The sequence below is a fragment of the Cydia strobilella genome, chromosome 2, assembly GCF_947568885.1.
Source record: "Cydia strobilella chromosome 2, ilCydStro3.1, whole genome shotgun sequence".
NCBI lineage: Eukaryota > Metazoa > Arthropoda > Insecta > Lepidoptera > Tortricidae > Cydia > Cydia strobilella.
In genome coordinates, this window is record NC_086042.1 from 11,374,080 (window position 1) to 11,391,991 (window position 17,912).

The 17,912-nt window shown below is 36.7% G+C and overlaps 1 protein-coding gene across 1 annotated transcript in view; it reads right to left on the reverse strand.

Moving 5' to 3' along the window:
* Nucleotides 1-17,912, reverse strand: part of LOC134751867 (lachesin-like) — a 45,465-nt gene that overhangs the window by 4,506 nt on the left and 23,047 nt on the right. Inside the window, exon 5 of the mRNA XM_063687395.1 lies at nucleotides 1,957-2,088. Within this exon, the coding sequence (XP_063543465.1) occupies nucleotides 1,957-2,088 (132 nt within the window). The remainder of the gene's footprint in view (nucleotides 1-1,956; nucleotides 2,089-17,912) is intronic.

The window sequence follows — 17,912 nt, forward strand, 5'->3', positions numbered from 1 at the left end:
TTTTCTCTTTCCTCTTATAGGAATCGTAATAAGACTATATTTCTCTATCGAAGTGTCAGCATGGAGACTGTATAAAGGAGCCAAATCTCTATGTATGAAAAGTGTCCATCAAAAAACAGTAATTAGGCGGCGCCACCATACACCGAAATACTACCAAAAACAACCTACGTAATTTGGTCGGGTTATTTGTTGCCTTATATGGTTCATGTTATACTCATGTCCCAGAGCCTAACTAGCGCCACCGGAGAGATTAGGAACTATTATTTAAAGCTTAACGCGGTCACTTTTACAACAATTCTTCCATAAGAGATTGCGATCCTTTCTATACCATCCATAAGTGTCAGGCCCTTGATCTCGGACGATCGATGTCCGAAATGATATTGAAATGTCATAGTTTTAAATTGTTTGGTTGAATTAAATAGAATGCGTCGAGCAACACACGGAAGGGAGGCGGCATTCGCACTATTTCCCCTCTGCCGACTGATCTAGCGCGGATAATAAAACTAGTAGCGCTCGGATTTTAAACACGACCGAGTCCAGTTGTTCGGTTTTTTGTTGTAAAAACAGGTCGAATACATCAAGTTTACGAAAAGATTGTGTTATATTTCACATGTGTGTATTTTTTTACATATTATTACGTTTAAGTACATTTAAACACCAAATTATTATATTTTAGTCTCACGTAATTGCTGGATTTATAGATTATGCGCGGTCCAGCTCGCCCAGTACAAATTTCGGATCAGTCGAGCGAAAAATCCGACTTCTAATCACGATAGTGATGTTACCTCTACAAAATCACGTTTGTCGATAAATTTAAATGTACATAGGTCGTGTCGTAGGAAAAGTGTTTACAAAATACGAAATCAAAAGTTTGCACGTAACCGCAATAGGTACGAGTACCACTACTTAAATACAAAATAAATCAGTTCAATCTTGTTTCATACTTTTATAACTGCAGAATACAGCCAAATGCCCAGAAATTACATAATAGCGTGTAAATTATTGATGTATAATTATGACCTCTATAGTTCATTTAAGTCAAATTTTGATGCAATAATCAAGCACTATTAAATATCTTAAATAAATTATTAATAGTTATTTAATATTCATAAATTAGTATGTGGATATTGATCAGACAATTTCATAAATATTAGTTAAACTTTATTTTATTGACAATTCCATTGAAATTTTCTTGATGCAAACCGTTACCCCACATACACACACATACGTACTTTTACCCAATAGCTTGCGGAATCTTACCCGCACGGTGGAGGAGTGAGTGCCAGCCAACCCTAGCATTTCATTAAAATTTCACCACTGATAACGGTGTCTGTTAATAAACGTGTATTGCTGTCTCTATTTATGTTTGTCTTCTTGGATTATAACTTTACCGTATTTAAAATAAATCATACTAGCTTAACGACAAGTAATTCAACAATACTTTTGTCTAGTGTATTGTAAATTGTAATGCAATGTGATTGTATGTGTTTGTGAGTGGTATATGGCGGATCTTCAGAGTCGAATTTTGTATGGAATATTTCATAATACTTCAAAAGTTTCAAGAGGAAGAGGGTCTTTCGACAGGAAGAGGAGGTGCCTGCGATTTCATCTGCGTTAAAGTAATTAGAATGCTAACGCTACAGCAGTAAAGCTGCAACAGCAACGCTGCTGCAGTTAACGAATGTAGGTAACCTTATTTTAATACTAATACAAAATCAACTATGGTTAAATACTTGTTAAAATAAATCACATGGGCTAATATGCCAATTCGAATGTACACTGACGGAATGACCATCTAACTGATGTCATTCAGTTATCGTGAATTTTGCTCGTACTTGTCGTTACATGTATTGTCGCGGGCAAGACGCACGATAACTTAATAACATGATTCAAATATCATTCTGATGTCAGTGTACGTTCGATTTGGCCTGTAAGTATCCCACAACATTGACTTACAATGTACTTGCACGTGGTACCGCCGGCTGACGGTCGGGGGCACGCCGTTGCTCGCGATGCAGTAGTAAGCGCCCATGTCGCTCCGTTGGACGTTCGACATGTCCAGGCTTTCTCCTTTGTGGACTTCCACCACTAAAACAACAAAAATGATTCTTGATGGTCCTTGTAAAATTGTGATATAACGCTAGAGGTATAACGCTAATTGAAGATTCGTAAAATACCATTTTATTACCTGGAGGGCTTATAATCTTTGTTATTCTACGCGTATCAGTAAGTGCGAACGACATGCATAATGACTAGACTCTGACTGGATTTCGCTCCAATCATTGTGAGCGATCGTCAAGGTCTTAAATTGTTAAATCAGAAGCGACCGCCCTGGTAGGTAGTCATTTTAAAAAGTAGTATAAACAGTAAACAGTTTTTTACACTTATAATTTAGGTCATTCGCTTTGACTGCGTTTAAGCAACTGGGGTTTTCCTAATATTAACATCATAATGTTGTAACATTTCAAACTTTAAGTAGTCGTAGGTATGTCTCATTTGAGTCCAATCTCCATAGGTTAGCTAGCGCCTAGTCAAGAGTTCCACAGATAACTTGGTACCATTATATCAAATTATTGCCATCTAGGTTGCATAACTAATTAGTAATTTAAATGTTTCATATCGATATGGCTATTAAATTCGACTAGCAAGATTTGATTACATTTCTATATAGTCGAACTAGATCGTTATTTAGTTGGTTACAAGAAAGTTAACAAACTGTGCTAAAAAAATTATATGTACTTGCGTATCTACCCATTGCTATGTATCAAAACGTTTTCCGTGTCTGAAAAAGTAGCACCTATTTTACACCAGAATACTTAATGTGGTAAAAGGGTTACGAACATTTCGAGGAACAGGTGAATCCACTTAAAATGCTTTATTTTAGGACACAATGTAAATGGGCATAAATATACAATCAGAACCATTTTATTTTAACCTATACCTATATTTGAAGCGTGCTATATATACCCAGATGAAGCGTGTTATTTTTCTATAAAACAAATTGGACCCATTTGCATTTTTTTACTTTGTCCGAAATCCGAAATGTTTGACTCTACTTGATTGAAACGGAAACAAGGGAAATTTAAATTATAAAAAGTTGAATGGCTGCTACTGTAAATCGGTTCACCGGTCGGGTGCACTATTTAGGGGTTAAACAGCACGATAGTTTAGGTTTGCGGTTATTTATAGGTGGGTCGGTTTTACTTTTTTTAGACAATTCGTAGTCGTTCGAGCGCGAAAAAAATATTCCGGCGCTGCCAGCGTCGAGATGAAGCGTCGACGTGGAGTGCGGCATTTTCCATTTCACGGAAATATCGTCCATTCTGAAATCGCTTTCGAGTATAAAATCTTTTATTATGCGAACACGGTTCATTTAACGCGGCATTAAGTGAATTTGTCGAACAACGTATTTTAAAAATGAACGGGTAAAAGAGCTGTAAAATACCTAAGACAAGTGAAGGGGAGAAATAATGAAACAGCTCTATTCAACCGCATTTAAAAAATTTAATGCGTGTTTAATATGTAAGTGTATGTAAGTGTCATCGTATTCGCCCTGATAATGGCTCACGCTAAACGTTGCCCTGGCGGCTATAGGACATCAAGGCTCAGTTTCATTGGTCGATGGGGCCCGCATGCTGGGTGCGGGCAACGAACATAAAAAACATGGAAGCTAGACCTTCAAACGAAATATGTATTTACCTATTTGAAACTAATAAAATTGTTAAAATCATACACTACTAAATCATAAAATATCACAACTCGTTAAAATGTCTAACAATGCATTTTTTACATGTAACGTTTTTGATGGGATCACATTTCTTTTTGTAGGCAGTCCTTCTTCAAAAAACCGGTCAAGTGAGAGTTCGTTTAACTCGCGCACCGAGGGTTCCGTATTATATTTTTGACCAGATGTATAGTAGGTAAGTATAATATCAGCAAATTAAACATGTTTGTATGTATTCACCACATGGTACCTGTTGTTACATCAATGAAAGTGCATGGTATAGTGTAAATACACATATTGTGTGATTAAAATTGTGTTTTTTAAGAAGGGACCAACGCAAAATTGTACTTTTTATATTCATTTTTTACACGTTTTAATTAAGGGAAATGCCATAAAAAATTTACTCGGAAACTAAGCTATTTATATTTGCGAGGGCAGACTCTGAGCAAAACCTTGAAAGGTTAGAATTGGCTCGGTAGAAAAAAATCCCGAAAATATGTCTAATATTCAATTCTATTCAATTGTACAGCGTTATCCTGTATACGATAGCATATATTATAATCACTACATAGTATAAAACAAAGTCGCTTCCTGCTGTCTGGATGGATGTCTGTCCCTATGAATGCTTAGATCTTTAAAACTACGCAACGGATTTTGATGCGGTTTTTTTTAAATAGATAGAGTGATTCAAGAGAAACGTTTCTATGTATAACATATCAGCATTGCACCCGTGCGAAGCCGTGGCGGATCGCTAGTTTTTACAATAAACAAAAAATCGAAAAAAGTCAAACGTAGGGGCATAGCTAATAGCTATGGTTAATACATACGTTCATCAAATTATGTAAAAATATTTTCCATAATGTCAATATCTAGAGAGGAAAATCGGGACTACGTTTGTATGGAGAAGCGGCCGTCCCCTTTGCTCTTAATACATTCACTGCCAACGTTATCGTAACGCTACGATTGTAGCCGATCCCAGCGTTTTCCCGCTTTGTAGAGGAAAGCGACTACGAACAGAGAACGCGCCGAGCGGATTCCGGGCACTGTTAAGCTAAAACGATCGTAAAAGGTTACTTGTCCGTTTTGTTTAACGAGACAGCAATCGGGCAGCTAGTATTAGTCACGGTCGGTTCGGAGCGTGAAACTGAACATCGCAATAACTACCCGTCGCTACGAGCATCTAATTCAATAATTCATTTATTCCTTTATAAAACATAGTTTTACATGTCAAAACAGTATTACATATTTACAACCATTTATATCTAAGTTACATAACAAAACACATCAGTATGTACCTACTATACAATATTAGGTATAACATAATTATGTCGGGTAGGTACAATTATTATTTAAAATTTATTATTTATCATCATCATCATCACGTCAGCCGATAGACGTCCACTGCTGGACATAGGCCTCCCCCAAGGCTCGCCACTCCGACCGATCCTGTGCCGCTCGCATCCACCGAATTCCCGCGACCTTCACCAGGTCGTCGCTCCACCTCGTTGGAGGCCTACCGGCAGTTCGTCTTCCGGTACGCGGACGCCACTCCAGAACCTTCCGGCCCCACCGGCCATCAGTTCTGTGAGCAATGTGCCCCGCCCACTGCCACTTAAGGTTTGCAATTCTGCGAGATATGTCGGTGACCCTAGTTCTACTGCGGATATCATCATTTCTGATTCTATCACGCAGAGAAACCCCGAGCATAGCTCTCTCCATTGCCCTTTGCGTGACCTTGAGCCTTCTTATGAGGCCCATCGTTAGCGCCCACGTCTCAGATCCGTATGTCATCACTGGCAACACACACTGGTCAAAGACTTTTGACTTAAGACACTGCGGCAATTTGGACGAAAAGATACTGTGGAGCTTCCCGAACGCTGCCCAACCGAGTCGGATTCGACGAGTGACCTCTTTCTCGAAGTTGGACCTACCTAACTGGACTGTTTGTCCCAGGTATACATAATCGTCAACAACTTCGAGCGCAGAGCCTCCGATTAATACGGGAGTTGGCACAACATGGACGTTAGACATGATCTTCGTCTTGTCCATGTTCATTTTCAGACCAACTCGTTCAGATACTCTGCTGAGATCAGCGAACATCGCACTGAGGTCCTCCATGGTCTCAGCCATGACTACGATATCATCGGCAAACCGAAGGTGAGTGATGTACTTGCCATTTACATTGATGCCTCGTCCTTTCCAGTCCAGAACCTTGAAGGCATCCTCCAATGCAGCGGTGAACAGCTTTGGGGAGATTACATCTCCTTGTCTGACTCCCCGCTGCAATGGAATAGGCTTCGAGCTCTGGCCCTGTAGTCGGACAGACATGGTGGCGTTTTCGTACAAACACTTCAGCACTTCGATATACCGGTAGTCAATTTGGCACCTTTGGAAAATTTATTATTTATAGCTTTAACTTATTACAGTAGGTAAGTTCATATAAGTATATCACATAATTATGGTTAGTTCATAATGAAAACAGTACAAATGTATTATGATGTCAAAACGGATTCAACTCGCACCAGCAGCAGATGTAATACAGTGATTGTGTGCTTGACAGACACCGCCGGTCATGTTGTCTCCTAAACTTGTCTCCTAAATATTTTCGTTGACAATTTCACTTCATTTGACTTTTTATGTGATTTGAACAAACGAGTAGATAGACCAAGCAATAAGAAGGTATAGAGGAATATGCTTGGAACACAATATTTGACTCCGTAACTTTGTTGGGACTAATTAGGGGGTGATCATATCAAAAGTCCCCGTTCTGTCGTGCCCGGCGAAAATTAATATTATAATATTTTATTCCCCGGTAGCCTTTGAGCCGAGGGGAGAGAGGTAAGAAGGTCCCATTTTTCGGTTTTTAACTTATATCTTAGAAACTTTGCGTCTCACCGACATGACTACTTAGACAAACCGAAAGCTAATTTAATTTGCTACATGTTTAATTTTGTCAAGTTTTTCGATATCTTTAATAGTTTTCGGGATATCCTCTCTTGGAAGTTTATTGGGGCTCTCAATTTTATCTTGAATTCTACATTAGTGAAGCTACTAGGTCATGTTTAATATCGTTTTCGTATACTTAGATCGGTAGTGCCAAATTTATTTATGGTATCACATTGACACCATTCCGAAGTAAAAAACAAATAAACTTTAAAGAAATACCTTTCTTTTTAACTCCTCGTCACGTTTGAACTGCCGAACCGATTTAATTGAAATTAGGTATACAGATAGCCAAGCATTTCTCGGCCCCGGCCCGGTCTAGCGTGAGTCATCCTTAAGACAAATTGCCTCTGCGGCTTTACTTGTACCTACACCTTTACCACAAAAAACCGGACAAGTGCGAGTCGGACTCGCCCACCGAGGGTTCCGTACTTTTTAATATTTGTTGTTCTAGCGGCAACAGAAATACATCATCTGTGAAAATGTCAACTGTCTAGCTACCACGGTTCATGAGATAGGTTCAGACAGACGGACAGACGGACAGACGGACAGCGGAGTCTTAGTAATAGGGTCCCGTTTTTACCCTTTGGGTATGGAACCCTAAAAATAAGTTTTTTATAACTGAATTCGACAAACTCATTATTATTTTTTAAATTGCTCAAAAACAAAAAACCGGCCAAGTGCGAGTCGGACTCGCGCACCGAGGGTTCCGTACTTTTTAGTAAGTATTTGTTGTTATAGCGGCAACAGAAATACATCATCTGTGAAAATTTCAATTGTTCAGCTGTCACGGTTCATGAGATACAGCCTGGTGACAGACAGACACACGGACAGACGGACAGACGGATAGCGGAGTCTTAGTAATAGGGTCCCGTTTTACCCTTTGGGTACGGAAGCCTAAAAAGCTTTGTTGTTAGCAGAAATGTTGCGTAAAGCCTACTTTTACAAGACATTCCGAATATGTTTGGTTGCCAATATTTTTCTGTAGAAATTTAAATTTAGAGGAATAATATCTGGGAGACCGAGCTTTGATCGGAAAATATTAAAAAACTCAAAATTGCGCGTTTTCTCACAGATAAGACCTAGCTAGATCGATTTTTCGCCCCCGAAAATTTTAGGTAATTTGTTATTTGTGTCCAAACGGTCCAATTATTACAATTTGTACCTACTTGTATTAATCAAGAAATGAAGTTCTAAATAAAATAAATACGTTCTTGACTTTACTTCTGTAAATTTCCATATTACCGCTTCTTTTTCTTACCACTTAGTTTGGCTTGATATTTTTCTGTAACTGACATTTTAATCCGAAAAACGGCCCGGCCTGTCGACTATAAAGCCGAACGTGACTGAAATGAAAACAATGCACAATGAAATCAGAATTTGACAGATAAGAGTATTTTTTTCTTTCTCCACGGATTCAGACCCTTTAAGAAACTCACCGGTTGTGACATGTCTTTGTTCCAAAAAATCTATAAGCAAATGCAGGCGGTAAGAATTATAAATTTATATTTATGACAATTGCACTAAAGAAAAATATAAGTGATACCTAGCCCTAAAACCAAATTCTATCAGACAGATTGAAAGGCACTCTTTCAATTTATTTCTTACCTCATTCTTTAATAAGATCTTTGTACTTTCATTTGAAGTTTAAACAAAAACGTTATCAAGGACTCTTCCTGTTGCATTAAATGAGTCGAGAATGACTGGAAAGCCAAAATTGGTATTGAATATTTAAACTGTCAATTTGCGGAAGAAGCAAAATTAATTTCCTGATAAAAAATCTTTTATCCGTGGATCGATTTTTAATTCAGTCTTTAGCAGTGATTATAAAATATGCTGTGCAAAAGCGTATTGGTTAATTATTAAGAAAACTAATTTAATAAGATAATGTACCTATTGCATATTTTTCGTAATAAAAAGCAAACTTAATAAGCTTAACTGCTATGATATGTACAAGGTTGCCAACCTTATTATTACCTCAGACGTTGGGCAATCCTGGATGAGATAACGTCGAACAAGACAACTATCTCTGACTGTAACCGTGCAGAACTAATATGAGATTGCGCGAATCACGGGGCGACATGCGGTCCCGCTAAAATAGTCACCTGTCATAATAATCTTACACATACATGGCGTTCTTCTTATTTTTGCGACTTATCTGGGGTCTGCTGGGTGTGATACTTTTGATACTTGGCAACTGACAAGGAAGGTAATACCTGTAGTAATAATCTATAAGTGATTAAATATGTCCAGTGTAGAGATTTCATCACGAATTTAAAATCTATTTTTTGGTGGAAGTATCATGTGAAGGTTGTTGTGGTTGGTTTAGGTTTTTAATGATGAAATAGATTTTTCCCCTCACTAGCTCGGAAAGTTGTCATTTATCCTTCAATACAAGCGGGGAAAAACGCGTTTTATCCACTAGTGGGGAAAGTAATTTGACCTTGGATGGAGCGTGTTTAAGTAGCTTGACAGATAGCAAAACGTAAAACGCTCATGATAATGGTTCGTTCGATATAAATTATCATTAAATAAATGGTTTGAGAATCTAATAAAAATACCAAATTTAGCTTTATTTAATGATTTTAAGTCATAAACCTTAAAATTCCATAAGAAACGTTTGTTTTTTTATAATGATGTTAAATATAATTCTGAACGCACAAGTTGAGTCGATGCAATTTCAAAACGCATCGTTGACATTTCATACATCAGAAATGTCAACATTGTCAACAAATTTTTTACTTAAAACCTTTTCTCACCGACTCTCGTAAAAATACACAACTTCCAGAGTTTTCTGTTATAATATCGTAAAGAAATGAGTGATTCCAGTGATGAAGATGATCTAACGCCTGTGGATGTTGCACTTTCCTCGCTATAGTGAGGTGAAAAGTTTTGTGTTACACACGGGCGCAAATGTATTTTACTTCTCGTGTGTTGAAACACTCGCTACGCTCAGGATTCTATTTTAGAACCCTTTCGTTTGCTCGTGTTTCAATTCTACACTCGCGGGTAAAATACAACTTTGCACCCTTGTATAACAAATAACTATTTTCCCTCATTCGCTCGGAAAGCCGTCTTTTATCCTTTAAAACAAGCGGGTAAAACGCATTTTATCCACTTAGTGGGTAAAGTAATTTGACCTTGGATGGAGCGTGTTTAAGTAACTTTTGACAGATAACAATACGTAAAACGCTCATTATAATGGTTCGTTTGTTATTAATTATCATTAAATAAATGGACAAAAAATACCAAATTTAGCTTTATTTAATAATTTTAAGTCATAACCTTAAAATTCTATAAGAAACATTTGTTTTAGGATTCTGTACCCAAAGGGCAAAAACGGGACCCTATTACTAAGACTCCGCTGTCTGTCTGTCTGTCCGTCTGTCACCAGGCTGTATCTCTTGAACCGTGATAGCTAGACAGTTGAAATTTTCACTGATGATGTATTTCTGTTGCCGCTATAACAACAAATACTAAAAACAGAATAAAATAAATATTTAAGTGGGGCTCCGATACAACAAACGTCATTTTTTTGCAGTTTTTTTTTCGTAATGGTACGGAACCCTTCGTGCGCGACAAACTTCCGAAGTTTTTTGTTATAATATCGTATTATCGTATAAATGAGTGATTCCAGTGATGAAGATGAGTATAGTGAAGGGAAAAGTTTTGTGTTACACACGGGTGCAAATGTATTTTACTTCTCGTGTGTTGAAACACTCGCTATGCTCAGGATTCTACTTCAGAACCACTCGCTTCACTTTTCGCTCGCTCGCAGAGTCCTTTCGCTTGCTCGTGTTTCAATTCCACACTCGTGGGTAAAATACAACTTTGCACCCTTGTAAAAAAATACACCTACCTCAAAAAGAAGGCAAAGGAAGGCAGAGGACCGCGAAACATGGAAATTGCTCCACCGACAAGAGACTTACTCTTAAATATATGATGATGATGATGATGATGATATACCTAATATGCAGCGTGAGTTTGTTTATTTAGTCTTGAAATCCATTTGTGAAATTTTTTACAAGTATTTTAATTTATACCTCCTTTTCTGTTATGTCTAATAAAAGAAAATAAATGTATTTCTCTGTATAACACAGGTAACCTTACCGATTTCTCGTAAAAGTTTTCATAAGGATTCAGTAAGTTAAGCCAGGTTTTCTTTCTATTCTGAGCCATGGATTTGTTTTTAAGTTTTGCGATTTCTTTCAACATTTTGTTAGGCTTTGAAATTTATTGTTAAAGATTCTAAAACTGGTTCTAAAAGTGAAATCTAGAGCAGTGAAAGGGTTTCAAGGCACGAGGGTAAAACAAATGTTGTTACCGAGTATAGCAAAAAAATTTTTTAGCACACCAACGCGAAAAAGCAGCGTTAACTGTAAAACATTACAAATAAATTCTTTAAATATTTATCATTCAAAATTAGTACATGTACATGTATGTATGTATGTATGTAAACACTTTATTGTACATAAGACAGATTACAAACACAATAAAAGAACATAACTCGAAATTTGCTTCTAATTACTTTGCCACTCACCAGAGTGGCAAAGTAATTATCCACAAGGATGAAATGCAATTTTCTCGTCAGTTTTTCACGAATAAAGAGAACCTTTACGAGCTGCTTTGGTAATAAAAGTTTTGTGTCATACTTTTATGAAAATATGTACTTACAATTTATTATTTAGTTATTTATTACACAATTTTCTTTTTATAGACAATGCTCCACAAAACTACATTTAGTTTTACTGTGGAGTCAGGTATCAGTCTCACTAATTTATACTTAATTAAATTTATATTATAATAGGCTTACATTGGGAGTTTTATTAGAAGGTGTGTCATGAATTACTGTATAGGGTAACACATCCCCTATAGATTATTCAAGAGATACCTTTTCAGACGGTTTTTAAATGTACATTTTTGGGCTTTTTTTTACTATGTCCGGTACAAAAAGTTCAGTAAATAGGGTAAACGTTTCTTAAGTGTCCTATCGCCTTAATAATTATACACTCTAGGTACTTCAAAATATTGGCCCACGGCTAATGCTCTGGTGTTATATAACATTTCAAACTTTCGCGTTTTGACACATATTAAATCACATTTACAATCGGGTCTTTTCGCGAATTTATTTTGTTACATTTATTTACCGACGTTTCGACACAGGTTTCACTGTTTGTGGTCGCGGCTAACACTCTGATTTCGGCTCTAGCTTATGATAATGTTGGACTAGATCCTTGTGTTCCTGGCTGCCATGGCTATTTAAAGCTAACATATATTTGTGTAGTGTTAAACACATTGTATAACATACAATAATGTTTAACACCGTGCCCTCGGTGCAAGTTGCGAATGAAACGCTTCAGTAGGTACCTACCTAAAATTTTCGTATTCATTTGGATCCTTTGCTTTGCATAAAACTTACCATCGGTAACCGAAACCTTACGGAAAAAATAAATTATTTTGGCAAATCCAAGCATAGGCAATGTATCTGCGATGTTATCAGGCTGGTAGCGCAGCGCTGGTTATGACATGATTAAACTAGACCGTACGATTCTACTGACGCTAAAAAAGACGTGACCGCTTTACACAATTATTTTTCCGCGTTGAAAAACTGCTTGCCACAAATTTAGGGCCGGTACTGACAGCCGTGAATAAATTATGTTAATGAGCACTTTGGAAGCGCATCCGTTTATTCGCCCGATCGCGTTTGTACGCTTTTTCCGAAATTACCATAGGTAATAACTAAGTAGGAGTTGCAACCTGAGGCCACACATGAACACAATAATAGAACTGCAATTGAGTGAAGTCGCCGTCCGTGAAGCTTACTGAAAGACTTATGATAGTTATGATATTATCATGAAAAATATATAAGATAAAATTGACGCAGTCTCTTAGCTTCTCCATAACAATTTGAGAGTTATCTAGCAGTAATTTATCGAATGTGACAGGCGAGTTACAATCGCAGATTACATATTAAACGCCTGATTGACGTGCATTACACATTATTACATTCCTGTCACATCGAATATATGCTTCGCGAATAATATGAGTAATACTCGGTTGACGACGAGATTCATTCAATTTGAGTTTGACAAGATTCAGTTACCTCAAGAATTTATTCACGTTGCTAAGTCAGCGAAGACGTTCAGGATTTTAGAATATTCGACAAATTTACAGTGTCTCAAAGCACGAATTGCACGGGAGCATAAGAGAAATACCTATGTGTCATGTTTGCATAATACTGATTAGTAGTAGTAGTAGTAGTAAACTCTTTATTGTACAAATATACACATTAAAAATTACATGGTACAAATAATAAGATGTACAAAGGCGAACTTATCCCTATGAGGGATCTCTTCCAGTTAACCTTTGAGTAGATGAGAGATTAGATTATTAGATTATTGATGAGATTAGGTGTAGGTAATTTAATTTTGTAAGCAGCTCTCGGAGGTCGAATGTATGTAGGTCAACTTAAAATAGTACATTGTGCAATGGGGTAAGTGAAATATTGTACGAGAGTATTTATTCACGACAGCCGCAGGCTGGAGTGAATTAGAGACTCGAGTAACAATATTCTTACCCCGGAGTTAGACACAATGTTTTTCATCACACTTGCGAAGAAAAAACTAAATTTTAAGCGAAATCATTCTTAAATACGGTGACATTTCAAACATTCGTCCGCCATTTTGAAATTTCGGACAGACCCATCGGCATTCAGCCACGATTGAAAATTGTGTAAAAATATTTGAAACGGCTATTAAATTAATCAAATTAAATATTTTAAAGCATAAACAAAAAATAATAATTTATAAACGTCAGTATTTTCAAAGTAAAACTCATTTATACCTACTTGATTCGTATGAATTACTGACATAATAAAAAAAAAACCGGCCAAGTGCGAGTCGGACTCGCGCACGAAGGGTTCCGTACCATTACGGAAAAAAACAGCAACAAAATCACGTTTGTTATATGGGAGCCCCATTTAAATATTTATATTATTCTGTTTTTAGTATTTGTTGTTATAGCGGCAACAGAAATACATCATCTGTGAAAATTTCAACTGTCTAGTTATCACGGTTCATGAGATACAGCCTGGTGACAGACGGACAGACGGACAGCGGAGTCTTAGTAATAGGGTACCGTTTTTACCCTTTGGGTACGGAACCCTAAAAAGCTATAACTCACGAGTAAGTGATAGTTTTTTTTTTCAGAATCCATAACTTCCTCGGGAACAATATCGGCCTTTGTCCTTTAGTACACCAGATGAATAAGATCTTTTTCGAGCAAGTTTGATGAAAAAACACTAAATTTTAAGCGAAATAATGCTTAATCTTCTTCGTCCGCCATATTGTCATTTTTTACTGGTTAGGCATCGTAGGCACCGACTCGGCCGCATCCAACCACGACTGAAAATTGTGTAAAAATATTTTAAACGGCTATTAAATTAATCAACTTAAATATTTTTAAACATAAACAAAAAAATTAAATTATAAACGTTAGTATTTTGAAAGTCAAACTCATTTTATACCTTGACTTTTAACAAGTTTTTGACTTAGAACCTACTTGGTTCGTATGAGTTAGTGACATAATAAAAAAAAACTTTAACTCCCGTGGGAGTGTAATGGAATTTACCTCCCGCTGCACTTGCGTGAAATAACACGCTTACAGCGCAAGTGTGATTAAAAATATTATAAAAAACAGCCGTTTGGCATTTGAAAGTGGTACTTTAGTTAATTCGTAAACTTCATAGTATTTCGCTCGCTGGCACCGAGTTAAGACGTTAATTAAAACACTTTGCTCAACTTTTAGTACTGAATTTCTAAAGTACGGCAATCAAGTTAATGTCTCAATCAAAGATCAAAATAACCCTATCACAATAAATATATAATGGTTAATGGTCTTTTCAATGACATATTTTTATTTTATTTTTTGATGAAGTTACTTATAAATAATGCCGTCAAAACAAATTATTAATCTCCATTAAGCTTAGAATAAATTTAAAAGTGGAAAAATTACGGCCTTGGGTGAGACTTGAACTCACGGCCTCTGGATCCAGAGGCCGTGAGTTCAAGTCCCACCCAAAGCAGTATACAATTACTATAAACAATAATAAAATATGAGCAGCTGCAGCATCAAAAGCTTTAAGCAAGCGGCAAATGCCTGTATACTCTGTCTCTTTGTGGTCGTTTTTAATATAAATTTAACGCTCTGCTTGAGTGTAGTTACTCGCTAGCCATTATTACTGCAGCCACTACTCTCTATTTGAACTCGGTGGAGCTTACTGGCCCGGCCAGGCTTAGTAGTGCGGCACTCGCACTCGGCCCATAAAATGTACAAAAAGTAATAATTTTGTTCAATGTGTTATAATGTTTTTACATACTAACTTTTAATAAGTAGGTATAATATTACGTTGGTTTATGTATGTCTAAGCATTGATCAGTGCGCAGCATGAATTTAAATCCAATGTTTATTGCAATAGGTTTAAATTACATACGAAGGGTTAAGGGAATCTCGTTACTTGTAGGGCACCCAGTCTTATTTATTTATTTTATTTTAAAATTTAATTCAGACAACAAGGCCCATATTACATATACCTTATAAACTTACATATATATAAAGGCCATAATGCCAGGATAAGCTAAGTGAATCTGCCCCCAGCGAGTTTGGGCTTGTAATTTTTTACGATATTGTGGCTTTCTATTAGTAACAAGTATACAACATTTCAGCCCCTCAAACTTTATAGTAAGAAAAAAGAAATATGGTCTACCTTCATTTTTTTTATCCAGCTGATTTTGACATTAATTATAGGATTTATTTGCTATACAAAATAAATTGAAAAGGAATTGCTTTTTTTTTTTTTTTCTTTAAGTACTTTCACGTCAGTAACACCTCTAAGTTTTACACCAAAGCTAGCAGCTTTAAAAAGCTACAAAATTACTGTACTTACTTAATCTAGTCTGTGTTTCTAGAACGTTGTTTTTTTAAATTGAATACATCACTATACATTTTCTATACCCGCTCGTTAAAACTAATCAATCTACTCGATTAAAAAGCTCTTTAGAGAATCGTACATGTTCATAATAAACACTGGTCACTTATAAAAAAAAATACGTTCCTACGAGCGGGTATAGAAAATGTATAATTATGTATTCAATTAAAAAAAAAACACCTTGTTCTACCACGGATAATATTAAGTAAATACATTAATTTTGTATTTTATTAAAGCGGCTATTAGCTTTGGTGAAAAACTTGGAGCTGTGGCTGACGTGAAAGTACTTTAAAAAAAATTTTTTTTTATTCTTTTGTACAGCAATATATCCTATAATTGATGTCATATACTTAATTGTTTTTACTATATGCACAATATACGTGAAACACGTCAAAATCGGCAGGCTAGTGATTCAAATTTTAGAAGAAAGATCATCATTTTTTTTTTACAAAAAGCTATAAAGTTTGGGCGGCTGAAATTTTGCACACTTATCACTAATATTAGAAAGCCACACCATCAAAAAAATTACAAGCCAAAACTCACTGGGGGCAGATTCACTTAGCTTGCCCTGGTATGGCCTTTCATAAACTTAAAAACTAAACACTATTTTGGCGACAGAACGGCGTGGCTCTGTTGAATCGTCTGCCTCATGAATAAGTGTAAGATAAATCCGATTGACTATCTACAATTTATCTATATCACCGACGGTTTTTGGATAACTTTTAGGTCACCGGGGTGCGTAGCCAACACGCCAATCGCTACGCTCCGTAGCGATCCAAAAGCAACAATCACTGTCGCACTAATATGGAAATGTGATAGAGAGACACCCAGATCTGTGCCCAGATATTATAACCTTGTCGGATGGTCTTTATTTTGTTATAGCCATATTAATCACTAACTAAATAAAGAAGTACCTAACTATTTATGAAGCATGCAGCTATATATATAGTATAGTGACCCATAGACAGATTGTATACACATTTTTTATGTGATAGCCAGCTAACGAGCAGACGAGCCGCCCGATGGAAAGCAGTCATTGTCGCTCATGGACATAAGCAACTTCAGAAGAGCCACGCGTTCCTGGCCCTTGAGAACCCTGAATATCTCTTCTTGAAGATCCGCATATCATTACGCAAAGGAAAATACCCTATTACACATTCTGCACGTTATAGGAGAAAGCGAAAATATACATACTGTGTGTATGTGTCGCAGGCATTTTGTAAAAATCCGCCGTTTACAAACGGCGCCGTCATATCACAAACGCGAAGCGGTTTGCAAATTGCAATTTGTAAAAGTCGGCATTATGTAAAATACCTTTGACTTCACCTTCGCTTCGCGGTGCTCCGTTTAGTTAAGTTGTGAGGTTTAAGTTTTTTTTTAAGTCATGGTCACCCTAACGAAACCCACAAGGTAGCGATTTAGCGATAACCCACAATTAAGCGCACTAACACAAACCGCTTCGCGTTTATAAAATGATGGCGCCGTTTGTAAACGGCGGATTCTTACAAAATGCCTGCGATATATGTACCTATATGGAATAAAATATGAATTATTGAATAGGTACATCCATCACTCAGTAAAACTTTATTTTTGCGAAAAATACACATACACAAACAAAATAAAGTAACTAGTTCAATTACTTTCAAGAAACTGTGATGTTATTTGTTATAGTTAGTTACTGTTGTAGTAATTGTATCCACAATTATTTGCAATAACTTGCCCAAGTCTCTTTTCATTATGCGATATGACGAGATATGCGAGGCGTCTGGACTACATTCTTACCTATTATTACAAGGGAGTTTTCCTTATATTTATAAGCCGTATTTTTCTGTTGTATTATTTTCTTTCGGCTAGTAGTGCGCATCGAACTGTGAACGCGTTTTGCAAACTTGTTTTTTTCCTGTTTTTTAACCGACTTCTATACCCCAGGGTTGGGGTTTGACGAGTCAGGGTTTGCGAGGTTAGGGAAGGAGGGGGCGGTGAGTTGAAGGGTCGGGGACTGAGGGGTTGGGAGTTGAGGGATCGGGGGTTAGGGTTAGGAGTTAAGGAGTCGGGGAATGGCGGTTGAAGGGTTGGTGGTTGAGGGTCGAGGGGTTCTGTGATCTGGGGTTGATGTGCTGTGAGGATTGGGTCAGTGGCGGGGCGGAGGATAGATTTAGTGTAGTGACAGGAATGTTTTCCAGACGGACTCGAGGAAAATCCTAATTATTAGTTAAAGTTCACTAATTTTATTTATTAATTAAACATGATTTTGTTTTT